This window comes from Ahaetulla prasina, chromosome 1 (genome assembly GCF_028640845.1).
Source record: "Ahaetulla prasina isolate Xishuangbanna chromosome 1, ASM2864084v1, whole genome shotgun sequence".
In the NCBI taxonomy this organism is placed as follows: domain Eukaryota; kingdom Metazoa; phylum Chordata; class Lepidosauria; order Squamata; family Colubridae; genus Ahaetulla; species Ahaetulla prasina.
Window position 1 is genome coordinate 26396913 of NC_080539.1, and position 23580 is coordinate 26420492.

Consider the following 23580-nt stretch of genomic DNA (forward strand, 5'->3'; position numbering starts at 1 on the left):
GATGTTAAAAATGGAGCCCAGAATGGTATGCAAAAATGTGAATACAAAAAACTGGATCCTGCAACAGGAGTATGCATTAGCATCTTTAAAATTATATCTCATGAAATAAGCAAAACAGTACCAAATACTTAAATGTATCATAGATTGTATTTAAAAGGCACTCTGTGGGGCACTGTAAACTCAACAAGCAAATCTTCAATTTCTTTAAAGAAAACGTAACAGCCAAATGTAAACGATAAGCTGGAATGTTACCGTCTATTGCCCTCTTGTGTCCTGCATTGTAGAAATCTGGCCGGACAAAACTATCCGAAATATGTTACTTTTTACGATTTCTATGTGTGCAAAATACCCACATACACAGCACTTTTTTTGTTATTATTCTACTAAAACTCATATCCTCTAAATCTGGAACTTCTAAAGTAATTTCTTAGGATGGGGAGAATATGAAAAATAAGCAATTGGGTGTCCCCTTTGGGTCACTGTTAGGGGATAGAGTCCCGCTTAAGGGGAAAGGGGGGGTGGGGGCAAAAGAAGGGCAGATGGGCAGGACATCCCAGCTGGAAGCAAACCCCGCCCGGGGGGGCGTGGCCTGTTGGCAGCGATCCCTTGAAAAGGAGACCCTTCACAGGCTGATTTACAGAAGTTCGGATAGCTGGTGGTTGCACACCCAGGAGGTGAGTCGATTAAGTCTGCAGCGGCTGATCGGGTCGCAGTGTGGTGAGTCGGTCGTCTCTCCGGATCTTGCACGAGTCACTGGCAGGGACCACTTTGGAGCGAGCGAGCGACTGACTGTGTCCGTGTGTCTGTCTGCCTGTGTCTCTCCGTGCGTCAGACTAACTGTCCGCTTGTTTGCAATAATCGCTTCCCTCTATCTGACAGGTTCTCCACGTTCTTCGCAAAAACCAGAAAGAAAAATCCACAATCGTCCGCCATGGCAGCTGAGGTGAGTGGGCACCTGGAAGTCTTCTTCCCTCACGTCCCTTTGGACATGGAAGCGACCTCTGCTTACCTCCTTTCCTACCCCAAAGAGATCTGCGTGTGGTGGGAGGGAAAAAACGGGGATAGAGAACGGTTTCAGAGATTGGGCAGTTGGAACTGCAGTTCTCATGGAACTGCATGAAATTAAGTGGTGGAGTTGATTGATTGTGAGCCATTTGCAAGGTTTGTTAAGGGCTGCAGAGCACATACCTGATTATGCCCCTCTCCCACTTTGGAGCTATTACATACAGTTATATTAGCTGAGGAAAAGTGCTATGGAATAAAGCATTGCATTTCTACCCTCAGTGAGCAAACAGGATGCAGCCGTTCTTACTTGCTGTATCTATAGGCTCCTAGAGAGATCCGCTGTTCTCTTTCAGAGGCGAGAACTAAATGGATTTGATCCAGTCCAACTAGAGATTTTTTTTTAGTTGCTCTTATTTGTAGAATAGGGAATATCCTTTTTTTTTTTTTGGAGCTTATATATAGAATATTTTTCTCTAACTTGGTATTCTCTAGCTATATGGGGCTTGAGTTACACCATCTCCCCTACAAGCTGAGTTGTTAACAACTGAAGGCCATCCAATCGGAGGGAAAAACCTAAATAGGTAGGCGGGCTAGCTAGTATGTGAAATGCACTTTAAACAAAAGTCTAAGGCTGAATCAAACATTTTGACAACCCCATTCCTAAAAATGCTTCAGCAGTGAAGAAAGGTACTTTATTATACAGCAGATAGGGTAAGAAATACCGTGAAATCTCTGGGCCCCAAGGAGCTTTCATTCTAAGGATTAGAATGATTACAACCAGTGGTGGGATTCAGCCAGTTCGCACCACTTTGGGAGAACCAGTTGACTTTCTGAGCAGTTTGACAAACTGGTTGTTGAAAGAAATCATTAGGACAGAGAACCGGTTGTTAAATTACTTGAATCCCACCACTGATTAGAAATGCATCACTGAGGCAAGTTAAGGAAGCAGTTAATTTGAAAGGAGAAGACAGCAAGATCATGAAAGCCAGAGGGAGAAATCTGAACTGCTTTAATTCCTAAATTCCATCCTATTTTCATAAAAGGACAAAATGGTGAAGAGAAGCGTAGGCCAAAATAGGTAAGGAATTGATGAGAGCACCCCAAATTACTTTGAATGAATTTTAAGTCTTTGGGTGAATAATACCCCAGATCAGTGTTTCTCAGTTCCTAGGCTTTCCTAAACACCTTACTGGGAATTAAAGTCTACCTCTTTTAAAGAGGCCAAGGTTGAGAAACACTATTCCTAACTAAAGGAAATGAGAGATGTGATTTCAGAACCACTAAGTGTAATCTTAAAGAATGGCCATTGGAGAGGGAAAGTGCCAGAAAACTGAAGCGGAGCTAATTTTGTTCCGATCTTTGAAAAAAAAAAAGAGGTGGGGGAATTATACCCAGGAAACTGGTCAGTTTGATATTAATACCTGGGAGATTCCTAGAAAAGATAATCAGAAGGTAGGTTTACAAGCATTTACAGAGGATCGAGATCACTAGAAGCTAGCGTGACTGTTAAAAAATAGGTCATGCTAGACAAACTTTGGTGGTTTTTCTTTTAAGAAAACGATTAGATTAATACATCAAAGGAATACTCTGGATGTAATGTACTTAGATTTCAGAAGGCGTTTCATAGCATCTTTTTTAGTAAAATGTAATAATGTGGTGTGGATAGTTCCTATTATAGATAGATCCTCAGCTGATTGAGCCCAAGCTGATTGGTCCTTAATAATATACCTACATTATATTACACAAATCCATTAAGTGGGATCTCAGGTTTGTATCCCAGTGCTCTTCAAGCATTTTCACAAAAAAATTAGGTAAGGGGATAGGAGGGATGCTAATCAGATTTTCACTCAGTACAATTCTGGGGGATTCAGTCAATACAGAGCAGGGGACAAAGGTTCAGAAGGGTATTATAGATTTGAACATATCCAGCAAAACGAGTCCAGTGTAAAAAATGTAGGTAAATACTTTTAGATGGGAAAAAATGGATATACGTACAAGAAAAGTATTTGGCTTGACATTAGTTTTGTACTTTCTGAGCTTGGTTGTGTCCTTCCAAACTTTTCATTACCCAATCTAAGTAACATCATTAGTACTAGTGCTAGCTCCTTACTAGCACTAAGAGCACCAAGGACCCCTCATTTCAACCCTAGCTACAAATACTCTCTTTTATTATTTCTATTTGTAAGAAAGATCTGGGTGTCATGTTAGATCACAGATTACTCATGAGCTAACAGTGTGCTACACCTGGCAAAAGAGCTAACGCAACAGAGGTATGATAAGATCCTGGATGATAATAGTTTTATTTTATGTTGCCATGGTTAGATTTCACTTGGAATAAGAAGGATGTTGATGAACTGGAAAGGAGTACAGATAAAAGCAGCAAAGATAGTGAGAGGCTTTGGAGCTAAATATTATGAAGAATGTTTGAAGTTTAACCTAAATAACAGAGGCCTAAAGGAGAAACTTGACAACAGTCTTCCAGTTCTTGAAGGGCTATCATAGAGAAGGGATATGGATTTATTATCCCTAATATCCAAGTAAAGGACAAGAACTGGTGGATGGAAGATTTACAGAGGGAGACACAAATTTAAAATAAGGAGGAATTTCCTGACTTTGATAGGTCTTAAGCAGTGGGACAATTTGCCTCCTACTGGAAGTCAAAACAAGTGACTTATGACCGGTTCTTGCACTTACTACCATTGTAGTGTTACTGTAGTCATGTAATCACAATTTAGGTGCTTGGCAACTGGCTCATATTTATGGTGTTTGCAATGTCCTGGGATCACACAATTGTCATTTGCAAACTTCCCAGCTGGATTCTGACAAGCAAAGTTAATGGGGAAGCCATTAGTGAAGGTCACAAATTGCAATCAGAAAACCCCTCTGGAACACTGACATGATGTTTCACTTAATGGCTGCAACACTTAATGACAGGTTTTCCAGTTCCAGTTGTGGATGTAAGTCAAGGACTATCTGTATACTCATGGGTGTTAGATCACTGGAGATTTTCAAGCAAATGTTGGACAGTCACTTGTCTGGGATGTTAAGAGAATTCTTGTCCAGGATAGGGGGTTGAAGACCTTTGAGGTACTTTCCGTTATTGTTATCTCCTCACTTCAGAAAGAAAATATGTATGACTAATAGAGTCCTACTACAAAAATTAAAACCTTTATTCCGTGGCAAAGAATAACAGAATAAGGAACAAATAATTCTTTTGATAGATTTGCCAAGCCTGCAATTTCACAATATCTCTTTACTTAGCTAAAATTGGCGATCGGTATTAAATTATCTTTGGTCCACTTCCTGTCCTGAGCAGAGAGCATTTAGAAGTGGCAAATATCACATGGAAATGGCCTTATATGAAGAAATACCCTCACCCCACCCCTTAAAACTGCTGGATGAAGATTTAACCTTCCTTTGGCCCAGAAACCGTATCTTCTGACCAGTGAACTTTGACTGGCCCTTAAGCCTCACATGCTGTCTTCATGTTTGCTTTGAGAAAACAGCGCAACAGCTGCACCTGAATCATGCTGACTGAAGGCCTTTTTGGAATTGCTGCAGTGTACTGAGCATATCATTCAAAATGAACAAATTATATGCTGCCAGGTAGCCAAATGAACAAGCTATATGGCGCATAGTTGATCAATATCCTGCCAGAATCCTACATAGAAAGATAATCTTGAAGGGTGTTTGGTGTGTGTGTGTGTTGAATAGTTGGACTTTAGTGATAGACTTGAAGAAATATATATATTTTAATGAAAAAAGTGGTGCTGTGGAAGAAAAGCTGGTGTACATCTTGCCCAGTGTTCAGAATTCTGAATCTAATAGGAAACCTGTCATATTAGCAGGAAAATCCTAGCTGACTGGCTGAATGAATCTAGTTACTGAATGAACTAATTTTCTGAATTGCATTATACGGGCAGCCGTAAATTAACTATATAAGCTCATTAAACCACAGAAAATCTAACCAAGGTTAAATTAACCAGACTTACATTGTGTAGTGCAACCACAAGGACCACAATCAATGAGTTTATATGTATCCACACAAAGGATAAAATAATTATTATTATACAAGCAGTATTATCGTAGCCATTTGGCAAATGGGTGGCTTTACAAATTGAATAAATTAAAAATAAATATTTACATATGCTTATTTTTAGGTGCTATATATATTTGGTAAAATATGACAGAAGAGGAATTCCTCCTGCATGAGTAAAAATAAGAAACAAATCTTCTAAAACAGTACCATGTGTTACAAATGATAGGATTGTACTGTCTGGTTAACGGGAGGAAGGATTGTTCTTTTTAATAATTTGACCAGCTATGATTATTCATCTTATTTAAATCAGTGTTATGGGTGTCTCAGGACCCGAGGAAATAGATAATGATGTGCAAAATATTACTAGCTCAGAATATCTGCATGTTCTTCCATTATTAAAAATATGGTTAACTGTCTTCTCTGTTCATAGTGTGTTTTTTACCAAAAGTAAAAAGTGCTCACCAGATTGGATACCAAAATAAAAATATATAGTTGCCAAGATTACTGTATCCTAATCTCTTTTCCCTTTCAATACATAGATTATAGTGGAATTTGTGACAATCTTTTTTTTTGTTCCCAAAATCTTGACAATAATGTCTAAATTTAGTAAGGAGAGGACTTTTAATTTTCAGGGTAAAAATTATTAATGAATGGGGCAGTAACTATTTTTAGGGTAAATGGAGGAATGTTCAGATCTTCTAAGCTCAATGTTTCTCAAGTCATTAGTTCCTTTCTCAGTTTCTGAGAAACCATCATAAAATTGTGAAAGAGAAATCCAACCTAGAACTAGCCAGTAATTAATAATTAATTATTAGAATAATTAATCAGTGGAATGGCTTGACTTGTGGGTGTTCCATCCCTGGAGGTTTTTAAGAAGAGATTGGACAGCTATTTGTCCAGAATGGTGTAGGGTCTCCCGCTTCAGAAAGGACTAGAACAGGGGTCTCCAACCTTAGCAACTTCAAGACTTGTGGACTTCAACTCCCAGAATTCCTCAGCCAGCTGGGAGTTGAAGTTTACAAATCTTAAAGTTGCTAAGGTTGGAGACCCCTGGACTAGAAGACCTCAAGGTCCCTCCCGACTCTGTCATATTGTTACTGAACCATCATACTGAAACTTTCTGCTTCCTCAGGATGCCAGTCCACATAAGGCCAGTCCTGATATTTGGCAGTATGCAAATAAAGTACCTTATACCTCACAGGTATAAAGTACCTTATACCTGTGAGCTTCTTAAAAGTGCCCTTGTCATAAACATTCCCAGCAAGCTGAACTGATTAGAAATGGTGATGGGGCATGTCTTCTATCTCAGAGATAATATAATTAGCATGCTGACCTATTAGGATGTGATAAATAGTAAATGGATCACCAGTTGAATTTATCAAGAACATTCCAACAGCTTTACATGAATAAATATTGCCTTCAGCTCTGATGGAGAATGCCAGCCTGTCCCCACAAGACAGATAGACAACGTTTATCCATGGCATGGGTTGAGGGCACCCACCTTCAGCCAGCAGAAAGATTTGGGTAATATACTAACATGGCATTGGAAGGAGTTATTATTATTATTACTTTTATGATACATTATTTTTCCCTTTTCCCCATCCCAGAGTGACAAACTTTATGGAGGAAGGATAGTGGGAAGTATTGACCCTATCATGGAACAGTTTAACGCTTCAATCGAGATTGACAAGCGCTTGTCGGAATTTGATATCTGCGGAAGCATGGCTTATGCAAAAGCTTTGGAAAAGGCTGGAATTCTGTCTAAAGTTGAAATGGAGAAGATCATCAGTGGATTAGAGAAGGTAAAGCTGTGATAGAGGTAGAAAGAACTCCAAGTAAAGGAAGCCTTAAGTACATGGGACGTCTCAGCTTTAAGTATTTTGCAAAACAAATTCCTGTTGGCATTTTATAAACCTAATAAAATGACAACTGATAATTAAAGCATTTCCCCCACACTTTTAAAAGCACGTATCCAAAACCTTGATTTTAGCCAAGCACTATGTAACAAATCATCTCCTAGCCTGTTGTGAGTCTACCCAGATATGCCAACAGGACTTGGGGCTGATGTAACTTGAGCCTGAGAAATAGGTAAGAGAAGAACAGCTAAAAGGTTTCACAAAGAGAGTCTGTTATAGAAGGAGAGAGGTTGAAATGAGCGGTTAAGGAGAAACTGAGTTGAAATGAGGAGATAGAAAAAAAGGAAAAATGGCTTAGAAGCAGTGATGGACTGCAAAAGAGATGAATAGCAATAGCAATACCACTTAGACTTGTATATTGCTTCATAATGCTTTACATCATTCTCTAAGTGGTTTACAGAGTTAGCATATTGCCCCCATCAATCTGGGTCTTTCTTTTACTAACCTTGGAAGAATAGGAATCAACCTTGAGCCGGTCAGAATCGAACTCCTGGCAGTTGGCAGAGTTAGCCTGCAATACTGCATTCTAACCACTTCACCACTACAGTTCATAAGGCTTCAGGACCACTCAAGACCACTGAAGAGAAATTAGCACAAGGATGTTCTGCAAGAAGTAGGGCATAGCATGGGATCTCTGTATCTGGCCAGATATTCAGAGGAAGAAAACAATCCAGAAAGAAGGCACTACATTTTGCTAACTGTGGGAGGCTGCCAGCTAGCTTCAGCTGAAATCCTTCAGTATTTAGTAACAGTTGCATTTTAGAATAGGCATGCTGTCATCTTAGTTAATCTCTGAACTGTAGAGAAGTTAGGTCCAAATGTACAGTAATTTATTAAATTCTAAGCAACACAGAATGGATAAGAGAGCTGCAGGTGTGTTTATATTCATTCACTGAATGCCACAATTAGCTGTTGGTCTTTGTGTTATTGCTGTGATAAGAATAAAAAAGCCCAGAAAGGTTTGCAAATGAAATTTTATGTGCTGTATTTTGTTTAGGCAATCCTAATGCACAACAAAGAGGAGGCAACAGAGAGACTGAGCAAATAAATAGAAGTAAAAAAAAATGAGGCTTTGGAGAAATCTAGAGAATATTGAAAACCAAAGAACTGGACTCAAGACCACAAATTATAAACCCCGATAGCTTTGTTGGGGGGAAGTATAAAGCATAACAGTTTATGATTTTTATTTAAAAAGTTTAAAGGGATGGGAAGAAACAAAAAATGTCTGTTGAATCAAAGGCTTTTGCTGGGTTCAGTCTGATACTGGGTCACCAGGCACAAATCCAATACTGATTGGCTTAACTAACGCTGCATGGAAATATGCTTTCTGTCATTCAGGCCTATTAATTAGAATGGGAAAGAGTTTTAATCTGATCCAGAGTCTGTGAATCCAGAGCACAGAGTTTCAGTTTAGGCTGAGAATTATGGGAATTGGAGTCCCAACACATCTGGAAAGTTGCTAAGCGCTGCACTGTGCTGATGACATCATGGACATAGTTACTCCTGCCAGATCTCTGCCAAGATTACAACTAGGCCTTCTAAGGACAGGCCTTGCTATTAAGCCCATGAATGATCCATTAAGCCTCCTTTTTTGTCCCAGATAACAAGGACATTTTGTGAATTACTAAACAACTTTTTCTTTGACTGGTGCTATTGTAGATTTCTGATGAATGTTCCAAGGGCAGCTTGATAATCAGCCGAACCGATGAGGACATCCACACTACCGTTGAACGGAGACTCAAGGTTTGTTTGGTTTATTTGCATGACTGAAAATTTCTGATTTGAAGGATAAGGTTTCTACAGCGGTTGTGTTGATTTGGAAAATTCATAAACGTTCAAACTATTCCAGGTAGAGCAATCGGTTGGTAGAGTAGAATCAAAAGGATAACCAGGGGTGGAGCCCTTCCAACAAGGAAAAAGAGCATAATGGGGGGGACAGGAGGGGGGAGGTGAGATAAATTTGGTAAACCAAATTTAGTGTAGTAGTGAAGGTGCGGACTAGAAATTAGGAGAAACCTGAGTTCTAATTCTCCTGTATGCATGAAAGCCAGCTGGGTGACTATAGACCAATCACTTTCTCTCATCCAATCCACTTCACTGAGTTGTTGTTGTGGGATTAGAAGTAGGAAGAAGGATCATTGTGTTTTACAAAGCAAAGGCAGAGTATACATCTGTAAATGAATAAATGATCCCACTGAATCTAGAAAAAGAGCAACATCCTGCCCTCCAATGTTAAGTTGGCGCCAACCCTCCTATCTTTTCATAAGGGTCTAAAGATGTGGCTCTGCCAGTTGGCTTGGGCCCCCAGTGAGGGAATAGCGCAATGCAGGTGGTTTTTTGAGTAATAACAAATCCCACTCCCCCCCCCCCATCCCTGCCCTCCACATGCGTCCTTGGTTTTAATGTCTGATTTAAACTTTTTATATGTTAATTGTTTATGTAACTGTAAGCCACCCAGTGGTAAGATGGGTGGCTTACGTTACCCTGTGGTAAAATGAGCAGCCAATAAAATGAATTAATTGAAAACTCTGAGAAATATATATGGTTTCAGGGGTTAACATTGGAAACAGTCAAACTTTGCAGCTACTTATAGGATCAGATGTCTTGGAAATATCAGAGATTGAAACCTTTCTTTTTATTGGCAGGAACTGATAGGTGATGTGGCTGGAAAGCTTCACACTGGACGAAGCAGGAATGATCAAGTAGGAATAATCTGAATGGTTCCAAAATAATTTTTAGCTATATTGATGTTCTAGTGTTTTTCCTCCCTCTTTCTGTTTCATGTTTCTGTGCAAGTGAAATAGACAATCATTGGAAAATCTTGAAAATCTGAATTATTACAAAGTGTTAAAGAATATCAAATTAGTTTTCTTTGATTTGAGACAACAACAAAATAACCCCTGAAGTTTTTGGAACTCCGCCACATTAGTTTAAAAACATATGTTGGAAATGAAATAAAATTACATATGATATAGTTACAGTATATCTATTTGTAGTTCTATTTTGGTTAAATATTCATCTGGGAGAAACAGCTGATCTTAAATAATGATTTTAACCAGCTTATAAGAGGAGTTTCAAATAAATTCTCTCTTCATTTTTTACTTCATGCATCTAATCAATGGTAGCTTGCAGGATGCAGAATTCAGAATTATTTAAATTCTTGTCCTCCTCCATAATTTATGACAGACATTTTGTATTTGTAATGATAGAAGCTTTACTGCACTGGACTTGACAGGCAACAGATGACATTTTGATGATGGTGTTGTCACTTGTATTATAATATCTTCACACAAATGATATAAATGCCCATCATTACCAGACATTCCAGAATAAGGAACACAGGAATCCATTAAAATGAGGCTCCATTACACTGAGAATGGATACCTTCTAGAATAATTAAGCTTAGCCACTGTCTCTAGCCATTTTGAAGGGAAGTTGAAATGGCGTCTTCAGACATTACCTGCTATCTGAATTCTATTCTCCCAAAGACATAAATACAGATAGTCCTCAACTTACTACCAAACTGAGGCCAAAATGTATGTTGCTAAGTGAGAAATTTGTTAAGTGAGTTTTGCCCCAGTTTACAACTTTTCTTGCCACATTTGTTAAGTGAATCACTGCAGTTGTTAAATTAGTAGCACAGTTGTTAAGTGAATCTGATTTCCTCATTGACTTTGCTCGTCAGAAGGTTGCAAAAAGTGATGACATGACCCTAGGACGCTGCAATGGTCATAAATGTGAGTCAGTTGTCAAGCATCCAAATGTAAATCACGTGACTATGGGGATGCTGCAATGGTCATAAGTGTGAAGATGGCCATGTGACTTTTTTCAGTGCCATTGTATTTTTGAATGGTCACTAAGTGAACCGTTGTAAATTGAGGACTACCTGTAATCCTCTGAGCATCCTTTGGGAAAATCGTACCTCCATTGGATGGTTTGGGTCTCCTTTTTTGAAAATCCAAATGTGTGCCTTTCTTACAGATAGTGACTGACCTGAGGTTGTTCATGAAGAGCTCCATGACAATGCTGTCCGTTCACCTTCAACAGCTCATTCGGACTCTGATGGAACGTGCTTCTACGTAAGCCTGGCTCTTTCTTTTAAGCCTAGTGGCTTTACAGGCTGTAGATCAAGAGCATCTGCCTGAGCCCAGCTATCTCTCCCACCCTTCCATCATCCTCCATTAATAAAATTCCTATTGAAATGACCCCCAATTCACTCTTACTATCCCTGATTAAAAGCACAAGGAAATGTGTGAGAAATCTCATCCAACCATCTTATTCCCCCACTGGATGACCAGATTCTAGGTGGTCAGATATACAATGAAGGCTCCATTTAGTTATGAGGACCACAATCCTGGTCCTGGGAATCACCCAGACCAATGGTTCCAAGGAAGTCCTAAAAACAGACATCCTACATCCTACCTTTTCTCCCAGGTTTCTGATATATATTTTTCTTGGGGTTGCAGAATTCTGAGAATGGCAGTGCACACATTTTAATGTTGTCAAGGTTGAAAAATATTGCATGACATGGAGGTTCCATTTGATGAACCAAAATGACCCCCAAAAATTCCAAGCATACATATTCTCATGAATTAGGTTCATCATATCTGAGATATGTGCAGAGCAGAGGTGGTATTCAGCAAGTTCTGAGCAGTTCTGGAGAACCAGTAGCAGAAATTTTGAGTAGTTCGGAGAACCAGTAAATACCACCTCTGGCTGGCTCCATCCCCATCTATTCTCTGCCTGCTGAGTCTCAGCTGATTGGGAGGAAATGGGGATTTTGCAGTAACCTTCCCATGGAGTGGGGAGGGAATGGAGATTTTACAGTATTCTTCCCCTGCCATGTCCGCCAAGCCATGCCCACAGAACTGGTAGTAAAAAATTTTGAATTCCACCACTAATGCTGTAAAAGGATGCTGGCCAACTGCATAGGGTTGGTAGGTACTTTCTGACCTAGTTCACTAAGATCTAGTCACTATCCAGTAAACTTCTTTGGTTTTTGAGTCTGACCTGCCATTGATCATAAGAAACAATTAATAGGCACTTAAGCCTAATTGCTTTCTCCCAGTAATTTGGATACTGTTTTGGTTCATGGTAATAGAATGTGACAACTGGTATACATGGATATATTTTTCATCTGTGAATTCCTTCATCCATTACAAAGCCATGTTTTTCCTTATTAATGTGTGACAGGATAATTAGCTTCATAAATAATTGTCTCCTCATTGTTAAAATGAAGGGTAAATCTGTAACTTTGTGGTCTGCTTGTTCTGTTGTAGTGAAATGGAGGTGATATTTCCTGGTTACACCCACCTGCAAAAGGCTCAACCAATCAGATGGAGCCACTTTTTACTCAGGTAACCAATCCCCTTAGCACTTTCTGGAGTTAACTTTGGTCAGTGCTTACATCAACCGAATTATAGCCACTATCTATAACAGTTGGTGTCCCATGAAAATGGAAAAGGAAAGGTTGCATCTGACAATAGACCTTCTTTTAGTTTGGAACTGAACTTCCAGATTCAAAACTCAGATCCCATCCAATTTTGCTTCTAAAATTTGGAATTTTAAAAAAATTCTTTATTTTTCTTGCTTATAGTGAATGCTTAGCATACTATTTCTTCAGTTGTTTAAGAAGGGCTTACACGCTATGTACACTATTAAGTTTTACATAAAATTCTGCAGTCCATACATCCATGTGCCCAAGAACAATTTTGCTGCTGTAAAGATTTCCTATTATCTGCACCTATTAAAATTGTCTAACAAAAGAACTTTCCTTCCTCCCTCCCTCTCTCCCTCCCTCCCCCTTTTTTCCTTTTTTCTCACAGCTTTGCTGTTGCTCTGACCAGAGACCATGAGCGCTTGTTCGAGGCTAAAAAACGGATCAACGTTCTGCCTTTGGGAAGGTAAAAGCAACCCTGCCCCATCCCCCACCCCGAAAAATGTTTGTGGGTCAGTAGAGGTCAAACTAACTTGATGTGAACATATCTAAATCAAGAAATTTTAACATGGGTGAGGAAAATAGAATAATTCCTCTCTCCCAATTGTATTTGCAAACACTCGATTTAGCCAGTCTGTTATTGTATTCAACTTGGTTTCCAGAAATAGGTCTGTGCAATCACATAAAAACTTACATCACATAAATTGACAAGAGAATCATAATTTGGCTGCTTTGCTGAAAAGCAGAAGGACAAAGAAGAATGGAAGAGGAGGCATGAGTACAGACATCATTTTTTGACAGTCCTCTGGCTTCTGAGTGTTCAACCCTTTGCTAAATTTAATTGAAAAAAGTCATTTATAACTTTTAAAAAAGAGGTCTTCAAACTTGGCAGCTTTAAGACTTGTGGACTTCAACTCCCATTCTGGGAGTTGAAGTCCACAAGTATTAAAGCTGCCAAGTTTGGGGACCCCTGCTTTAAAATATTATTATATAAGAAACATTATATTTCCTATGTGGGGAGTAATTATACAACCTTCTTGCAAACTATAATGTAATAGGGATAAATAGCTGCTATACTTGGTAGCATTTTAATGACATAATCAGCCTTCTGCATCATTTTCCCGAATAGTAGGGAAATGATCTTGGTTGCAGAGAGATCTTTCTTTACAATTCTCCTCAAACTATATCATTTTATCAGTAGGGGCATCAGCTTGGACGACCATGGAAAATATGCCATGAAACATTGTTTCCTTGGTCTGTTAGTCTTGAGATAATCATGATGGGAAGGATGATGGATGACATTGGTTTACTATAGGTAGTAAACCTCAATTTATGACCACAACGGAGCCCCAAATTTCTGTTGCTAAGTGAGACATTTTTAAAGTTAGTTTTGCCCCATTTTATGACCTTTTTGTCACAGTTGTTAAGTGAATCACTGCAGTTGTTACGTTAGTAGCACAGTTGTTAAGTGAATCTGGCTTCCCCATTGACTTGGCTTGTCAGAAGGTCACAAAAGGTGATCACGTGACCCTGGGACACTGCAACCGTCATAAATATGAGTCAGTTGCCAAGTGGCTGAATTTTGATCACATGCTCATGGGGATGCTACAATGGACATACGTGTGAAAAATGGCTCATAAATCATTTTTTTTCAGTGCTGTTGTAACTTTGGTCACTAAAGGAACTGTTGTAAGTTGAGGACTACCTGTAATAGGGAGATTGACTAAAAAAAATAAGGGGAATCACTAGAGAAGGCCTAGATCAGGGGTGTCAAACTGGCGACCCGTGGGGTGGGTGTGCAGGCCACGCCCACCCCAGCTCCGCGAAGGCAAAAACCGCATGATACGTCATGTGACATCAACATGACATGGCGAGATTGACACCTGTGGCCTAGATGCATTGTAATTAATAATGAAATACCATCCAAGTGCTTCACCACTTGGTCATTCATATGGAGGAAATGGAATGAAAGTGTGGGCAAATGAGGATGCAATCCAAAGCTAGACTGGCATTATTGACATTATTGGGGCCAGCAAAGCACAGATCCTCTGACTTTGTTCCATAGGATGCTACTGAGGAAACCTCCAACAGGCAATCACTGTGGAGCACTGCAGGGGATCTGGGCAGGGGTGAAATCCAGTAGGTTCTGACAGGTTCTGGAAAAATGGCAAATACCACCTCTGGCTGGCCCCAGAGTAGGGTGAGAATGGAGATTTTGCAGTATCCTTCCCGTGCCATGCCCACCAAGCCACACCGACAGAATCGGTAGTAAAAAAAATTGGATTTCATCACTGGATCTGGGGTATGCAATTTGGACCACCTTTGGACCACAATTTGGACCACTGGATCTTAGGGTATGCAATTTGAAGTCCACAAGTCTTAAAGCTGCCAAGTTTGGGGACCCCTGCTTTAAAATATTATTATATAAGAAACATTAAGTTTCCTATCTGGGGGGTAATTATACAACCTACTTGCAAACTATGATGTAATAGGGATAAATAGCTGATACACTTGCTAGAATTTTAGCATGTCATTAGTGACATAATCATTAAACTCTCCTCTGTGAGACATCTTTTCCCTTTGTAGATGTTTTAAGGATTCCTTCTTCTAATCTTTCTCTCTGTTGCAGTGGGGCTTTGGCTGGCAACCCATTTGGCCTGGACCGTGAACTGCTCCGCCGAGGTGAGCTTTATATCTCTTGAAATATGTCCAGAAGGCAAAGAGATTGAAATGAGATCAAGGGTTAGGCACAAATAGGTTGAAGTTCCCACACAGAGTTATAAACGTAATTCTTGATGTTTCACAGCAGTGGTTTCCAAAGCGAGTCCTTGGTCTTCCACAATCAATCGGTCAGGTAGATCAGATGGGTATCATCTCAGGGCCATCACTCATTCTTTAATCTTGCTTTAAATACTTCCAAAGCCATTTGGGATTTAGTTCTTAAAACAGGTTGATGGGAGTGGTGGGATTAACATTCCTAAGAAAAGAATTTCTGGGGCTCAAGCATGGAGACATACAGCGGTATTAGTCCTAGGAAAACATGTTGTTTCTTTCTTCCACTTGTATGAGGACAAATTGCATATCTTCATTAATGAGGAAATAGTCCATGGGAATTGGCAGGGTGTTAAAATCAGCAAGATGGTTAGCTCTGTATCATGATCAGAGCCTTGTCTCTTTTGTGCATTTGTAAGATTTTTGATCCCACCTGTGAACACTGGAGAATAACATAACAGAATATTATTCTGTTATGCACCCTGAGTATACTTATGTTGATTTCATGACTGTTTGGTCTTACATACCAGCATGTAGAGACCTGCATGCTATCAGCAGAATCTTTGGGGGATGGGGGGGAAACGTGGATTTCCTTCTCTAAACTGGGACCCTCCAGAAATGTTGAAATCCTATTCCCAGAGTCTCCAGAATTAACTGTATCCTTGCTTCCCTCCCCCCTCCTTTTAATTACAGAACTGGATTTTGCCAGCATCAGCATCAACAGCATGGATGCAGTGAGCGATCGAGACTTTGTAGGTAGGTACACTGCTTTTGTGTTTCTTTCTGGGCAGTCCATTGTGGGGAAAGTCGCAAAATAATATGATTACAAACAAAAGAAAAAAAGAAAAGAAAAGGAGGAGTTGGACAGGGGTATGCTTGTGTGATTCTCTCAAGAGCTGTGCTGGTCCATGCACAGTAGGTCAAAAGCTGCACACTCCAAATACGTCAGCCAGAATGCCGTGTGGTTCTGATTTTGATGGGTGGGTTGAAGGGTGAAATGAACGCATTAAGTCTTACAGGGATTGAAGGTTTTCATGTCATCTCTCAAAACCTGTCCAATCTCCTCAAAACAAAGACGAAGCCAAATCACCCATAGTAGAGGTTCTAGGTCTCAACAAGGAATGCTTTTAGGGATACGTCTTAATCTTATGTCCCTAGATTATGCAATGATTGTTTTTAGCCAGGGCAGCATACTTTGCTTTTCATTCAGAAACAAAATTTAGACTTTCTCTCCCCCCCCCCCCAACTTTTCTTCCTTTTATCAGTGGAGTTTCTTCACATTGCTTCCATGATCATGATTCATCTGAGCAGATTATCTGAAGATCTGATTATCTATACCACAAAGGAGTTTGGATTCATCACTCTCTCAGATGCATATTGGTAATTTGGGGGGCTCGCTCATCCTTTCAAGTCCCTGTTCTAGCAGTCTCATTCTTGAGTCCAGTAACTTGTCCAATAGATTGGATAGGTGGCTCAGTGGTTAAGACGCTGAACTTGTTGATCAGAAAGGTCGACAGTTCAGCGGTTCGAATCCCTAGTATAGGTCTCCTGCGTGAGCAGGGGGTTGGGCTAGATGACATCCAAGGCTCCTTCCAACTCTGTTACTGTTAAAACTTTGATATTGCATGGATGGAGACTCCTATCCGGAGCTCTTCCAATTATAATCTTTCTTTTCAAAAATATTGTTTTACTGTCTTTCCACTGAGAAACCAAGTGGCTGTGCAACACTGAATAAAATGAATCAAATGAGCATTGCAATCATAAAACTTCAGTAATAAAACCACCCAGGAAGCAGAAGCCATTTGAAAAGTCAAGTTGAAAAGATATAACACTGACAATATACTTGCTTACCAACTGCCTCATTTAGCAACCCATGCAGAAGTGAAGTTGTAAGTTATGGTCACGTGATGTCTTGTTTAATGACTGTCCTGGTTCACTTAATGACGGAAACAGAAGCGAATTCATAATTCCGGCACAGTCACATGAGATTTCAATTACTGATCACAGTATTCTAGTGATGGAGTTCACAACACTGAACCAAGTAGGCATGGCCAGAGATCTGGGCACCAGGCGCAGGGGTCTCCAACCTTGGCAAGTTTAAGCCTGGAGGACTTCAACTCCCAGAATTCCCCAGCCAGCTTTGGTTGAAGGTTGGAGACCCCCCTGCATCAGGGCACTTCCTCTAGTGTTTATATGTTTATACACTATATAATCTTTTCTGTATGATACTTATATATATTGTTGTGACAAAATAAATAAATAAATAAAAATAAATAGTGCCCTCTTCAGTTGGAAAGCAAATAAATAGATAATCCCACCTTCCCTTTGAATAGAAAACCAGTGAATTCATGCTAATAGTGCAGAATTAGACATTGCTTGTGCATCAGAAGCTTGAGATATTTGCAGATGCATCGTGATATTTTTTTGTTTTTGGTTAAAGCACTGGGAGCAGCCTGATGCCCCAGAAGAGAAATCCAGATAGCCTTGAATTGATTCGCAGCAAGGCTGGCCGAGTGATTGGAAGAGTAAGTGCTCAGGTTTCATTCATTGGATTGTTTGTTTGTTTATTCGTGTCACAAGCATCACAATTAAAAACACTGAGTTGGTGGAAATGTTTTAGTAAGCCAGGGGTATGTTTGCAAAGGAAGTTGTTAGTCCTGACATATAAACCGCCTAGAACCTGACATATACACCCCACAGAACTTCAGTCAGAACTAAAGAAGCCCCTTGGATGAGAAGCGAAACATCTTCAAGGAAAAACAAAGTGCGGTTGCCTTCTTTTTTAAAAAACCCCACCTTTGCGACCACCCACAGAAGGAAGGAAGATTAGGATGTTTCACGATTATAGCTCCTATTTTTAAAAGTTAAATATTCAATGTAAACGGAGGATGGAGTAGGAGGAGTCTGGAAAGAAAGCTACTGCAGGCTTTCTAAGAAAACGAGCATTCATGGAGCTGTGGGGTGGGGTGGGGCTAGAATATTGATCCATGTACAAGAGACTGTAGCCTTGAAAATGAGGTGGGGAGAGTTACTGCCCTTGATGATGACATGGCCAAGAACTGGGAATTTTAACAGAGCTTTTTGGACCTCTTGCAGGCTACTGGACTCCTTGTGGTTCTGAAAGGACTTCCCAGTACCTATAACAAGGATCTGCAGGTAAATGATGGGATTCTTTCCATCTGATTATCAAGGCTTGCTTTAGTTGCTGCTTCTCTGCATATTCAGCTGATTTTAGGCTATGTAGTTGTGATTCTGTAACTTCCTGCTGCAAGAGGAGAACAATGCTTGAATTCAAGTGGTTTGGGGGTAACGCTTTAGGATGGGCTAAAGGTAGACTTCGGGCTGATGAGATCCAGAAAGCAGCTGGTGAGTTTATGGCGCCTAGGCTAGCTTAGGCTAGTGCTTCTTCTTAACCTCAGCAAATTTAACATGTGTGAACTTCAATTCCCAAAATTCTTCAGCCATTCACAATGATCTGTGCTTTTTGTGAGGTATAAATCGATTTTACTAATTTGATAACATTCCTGCCAATCATTTCCCTGGCTTAGTTGCAAAATTCAAACTTGTTTTGTTTTGCATAATTCATTTTTACGTCCATTTCTCTTAACTGTTAACGAAGACAGCCGCCACTGTAAAAGTTTAATTTGTTGTGAAATAGTTTTCTTTTTGGGGAATTTACCACTTTCAGAGAATTTTGACTTAGATTGGCTGCCTTCTGCATCAGCCAGATCCTTTTTAGGCTAGTCTAAGTTGACGTAATTAGATTGTGTTCACACAACATACTTAAATCAGTTTAAAGTTCCTAGGAGATATGCGTGCGTAACATGCTAAGGTTGATTAATGTTTTGTGCACCTGTGTTATGGCTAACAGGTTACTTTGTCATGCAATCTAAGGTGCAAATCCAGAAAACAGCTTAATTCAATATCCATATTCAACTTATTACATGAATGCAGCCACTGAATATTGCTTGAGGGTTAGCAAATATAGAAGCACTTTTTTGACATATGGCCCTCATGATCATTATTGGGGAGGATCTGTGTGTGATTATTATCAGAATCGCCATGTTTGGAAGTGATTTATCTTTTAGTAGAGGAGCTTACTAAGGATCTTGTCATTACTGGAAACTGGCTAATAGGCTAAAGTGACCTTGAGCCTTTCCCTGGGAAACAGCCCTTGTATAAGGTGGGGAAAAAGTTTCTCCCCATAGTATATCAGCGTCCACATGCACTGAAATACCAGAGGTTGGGGGCCAGAGGATGTTCTTCCCCTGCCAGCCATTATCTTCTTATCTCTTTCAACCTTTTTTTTTAACAAATAGGAAGATAAGGAAGCTGTGATTGATGTGATGGATACCCTGAGCACTGTACTTAAAGTTACCACCGGAGTTATCTCCACTCTCCAGGTGAGCGTTTCAAAAAGTTGGGTTATCCTATCGGCTAGAATGGCTTAAATATTTTTCTCTGAATCTCCAAGAAGCTTGCCCCTTTATAGTATAGTTTTCCAACCATGGCAACTTTAAGCCTGGCAGACTTCAACTCCCAGAATACCCCAGCTAGCTTTGCTGGCTGGGGAATTCTGGGAGTTGAAGTCCACCAGGCTTAAAGTTGCCAAGGTTGGGGACCCCTGCTATATAGTATATATAGTAGCCTACAACTACTTTGGACGCTCAAGGAGTAGAAATCCCATTATGCGTTTGCCAAGTTGAATGTAAATGCCATATTGAGTCTTTTTTTTAAAAAAAATAATGGTTAAAAATACATTCATTTGCTTTGACTAGCTAGCGTGTGATAATGATGATTCCTTCTCCCCTTTCTTTCATTCGTCTAGATCAACAGGGATAACATGGAAAGAGCCCTGACCCCTGAAATGTTGTCTACAGATCTTGCTTACTATTTGGTGCGCAAAGGAGTGAGTATCCAAGCTTGTAGGGGACAGAATCACTTATATCCATGTGCCAAGGCCATGACTCCAATGGCACAGGATGTAGCTGGGCAAGAAATTGGCTGGGCATCCGTTCTTACCCCCCTAAACAAATATTGGAGAAATCTTTGAGCCTGAGGAATTGCTGGCTATACTGACAAGTCTGTACCTTCCTCCAGTATCTGTTATTTTATTTAATGGATTTATAGGACTGCCCAACTCAAAGAATATCTCAGCAGGGATCCAAGAGCCTTCATAAACGATGCTGCCATTGGGTTTTGCATTTCATGTCTCCGCCACATTCTATAGTCTAGAAATAGTTGGAAATGTCAGCGCTGAAATGTCAGCTTCAGAACACTGGGGAACCTTTTGAGGGTAAAAATTAGAAAGAAAAATATTTAAGCCTCCTGATTCTGTTCCCCTTGTGATCCAGGTGCCGTTCAGACAAGCCCACACTGTTGTGGGGAAGGCAGTCCGTTTAGCCGAGAGCAAAGGAGTGACTCTTAATCATTTATCCATGGATGACCTGAAGGGAATTCAGTATGTATTGGGTTATGGGCGCTTTTAAAGGTTTTCCTATAGTAGATACTGCTTTTAAGAGCTGTAGTGGCACAGTGGTTAGAAGGCAGTATTGCAGGCTAATTCTGCCTACTGCCAGTTCAACCTTGACTGGCTCAAGGTTGACTCATCCATCCTTCCAAGGTCAATAAAATGAGGACCCAGATTGTTGGGGGCAATATGCTAACTCTTGTAAACCGCTTAGAGAGGGCTTTAAAAGCATTGTAAACGGTTGATAAGTCTAAGTGCTATTGCTATTGCTAACTCTTGAAAACAAGGAAGTCATATTACTACCTCTAGTAGCAGTTGGATATGGAGATAAGCCACATTTATGGAATGCTAAAGACTTATGCTATTACTATCATCTAGTCAGGGACCCTTTGAGACCCCACAATTCCATGTCTTTTTTTCCAGGGATGGAAATTATCCCCTGAATAATTATATAATTAGCACAACCTAATTATATAATAATGAAAACTATTTCATAAGTACAATTATAAAAGGGATAAAGTAAGCAATCTTTTGTAGTCAATGCTAAAGGAGTAGAGTGTTAAGATTAAGTACCAGATCCATATCCGAATCTCTGCTTAACCAGAAAGTTCATAGAAAGGCCCACTGTCTATCAGCCTAATCTACCTCACAGGGTTGTACTGAGGAGTCATGAATTGTGTTCCAGGCTGAGGGCCACATTTGGCTTTTTAGTTGCATGCTAAGGGTTGCAGTCTAAAACAATAGCAGAACCAGGCCTGAAATCTGACTTTGGTTTCATTTTATTTGCTCTGAAACTTGAGTAAAGCCAAGTTGTGCACTTAAAAATTAGTGACCACTTTGGTATGAGCTGAGGAGACTGTACTCCACACCTTGAGAGGCAGCACCAGATTCTAGGACACTGTTTTTTCAAATTTGGCAACTTTCAGATGTGTAGACTTCAACTCCCAGAATTCCCCAGCCAGCATGGTGAAAACTCTGTTCTAGAATGTGAAGTTGAATATCTCTAGCCTAGGTAAACTAGGCTATGTAGTCCACTTGCCTTGCTAACGATGATCTATTCATTCGCTAAGACAGGAGTGGGGAACAATGGCCCCTTTATGACCTGTGGACTTCAACTCCCAGAATCCCATGGCTGGCTCAAGAATTCTGGGAACTGAAGTCCACAGGTCGTAAAGGGGCCATCGTTCCCGCACCGCTGCTCTAGTAGGAGCCATTGAAGCTGACAGCTGTTCCTATTTGCAGAGCTCCTGGATTCTGTTTCTTGGCCAGTTAAAATGTGTGAAAAGAGAAGCTTTAGGTTTAAAAGACTGGCTTTCCGTAACATCTGACTGAAGCTATTTCTTGTTGCTCCTTCCAGCCCCATGATGGGAAGTGATATCTCACAAATCTTCAACCATCAGCATAGCGTGGAGCAGTACACCTCCCCTGGGGGCACCGCCAGGAGCTGCGTGAGTGCCCAGATTGAATATCTGAAGGAGATGCTGAAGAGACAGAAGGATTAAGTTTTGAGTGTGGGGAAATACTGTCCCGTTGCTGCAGGTTTCTGCTTAGCATGTTTAACCACAAGATAATAAATACAGTGGCATATTGGATTTCAGGAAAAACTGTGTATGCTTCTTCTTTTCTTTTTTTTTACTTTGGGTCATATGTTTCAACCAGGAAAAATTATTTAGTCATTATTTCAAAAGTGTTTCCACTGAGAAACATTTATTTTAATCAACGTATATAGCTATCCATCTCAACAGTGACTCTGGGTAGCTAACATAAAATTAAAACTCAATAGAAAACAAATCAATAACAAATATACAGCACATACAGCGTACATACCAAGACCAATATTTTTTATCATTTTAGCCCCAAAAGTAGCCCCAAGATGAGATAGGTGGCAAATAGTACCAATAATAATAGCTCCTTGGGTGCAATCCCCAAATCATTGGAGCACACTTGAACACCATGTCAGCATTGACAAATTCATCATCAGTCAATTGCAAAAACCAGCTTTACTTGAAACACCTGACATCATGCGACAATATCTGCAATACCATCAAACATCCATATCTGCCTATCCCAGGTCCTTGAGAAGAACTTTATAGGCAGACAAAAATGCCAAATCCAGTTTGAACATCTGGCTGACTGTGTGATGTCCCATAATAACAACAACAACAATAATAATTACAATAATAATTACAATAGTTTATAGCAGTATAAACCGAACAATGAGCTGGGTTGACACAATATGCTAAAATGAATGGCGAAGATAAAATAAGAGTCCAATCTTGGCTCATCAAAATTAAAAATAAAACATGCATGGAGTTCAATACTGAGAACCAGCAACAGCACTATCCTGTTGAACAAAGCTATTCTGTTCATAGGAGACAAAGCATTTATTACCAGCAAAGTTCAAAGGGCAAAGGGGTTGGCGTCTTCAGGGTCAAGGTTTCCAAGAAAGCTTTCATAGTTCAAAGCAAGTCAGCTCTGATTCCGAAAACTAAGGGAGTCTCGTGCTAAATGTTACCCAACAGAACTACCATTTCTCCATCTTTCTACCTTGTGGTTTCTATCTGGAAATGTCAACCAGCATTCCATATGTTGCTAGTTAGAACTCTGGTTCAGGGTTGGTGGCTTTGGGTATAGAATCAGTGATGGAAAGTTCCTGATTTTGCCTTTTGTTTGGCAGATGTGTCCAAAAACTTCCATTCTTCCCCCAGGCTGCCAATCTGCGCTCCTCCAGACAGCCCTTTCAGGAGCAATTCTGTGACTTTTCAGAAGTGAATCCACCAAGCCAAAAGTATAATGGGTGGTCTGGATGTGGGTCCAGTCCAAAGACTGAGTGGCTTCATCTCTTTTGCCCACCTATCTGTGTCTGGACCACTTGTCTGAAATTGATTGCATACTCCTTGTCTGAAATTGATTGCACACCCCAGGGCACAACAGAAGTAGA

At 40.1% G+C, this 23580-nt stretch overlaps 1 protein-coding gene across 1 annotated transcript; it reads left to right on the forward strand.

The window, feature by feature from the left end:
- The first annotated feature begins 661 nt into the window (after positions 1-661).
- ASL (argininosuccinate lyase) lies at positions 662-22230 on the forward strand. The gene is made up of 17 exons (XM_058163018.1): positions 662-717; positions 880-943; positions 6652-6846; positions 8620-8703; positions 9606-9662; positions 10942-11039; positions 12240-12317; positions 12786-12863; positions 15027-15079; positions 15863-15925; positions 16435-16549; positions 17610-17694; positions 18266-18325; positions 19489-19572; positions 19998-20078; positions 20524-20630; positions 21997-22230. The coding sequence occupies exons 2-17, from the start codon at positions 932-934 to the stop codon at positions 22139-22141; spliced, it is 1395 nt and encodes a 464-aa protein (XP_058019001.1). The 5' UTR covers positions 662-717; positions 880-931; the 3' UTR covers positions 22142-22230.
- The last annotated feature ends 1350 nt before the right edge of the window (positions 22231-23580 follow it).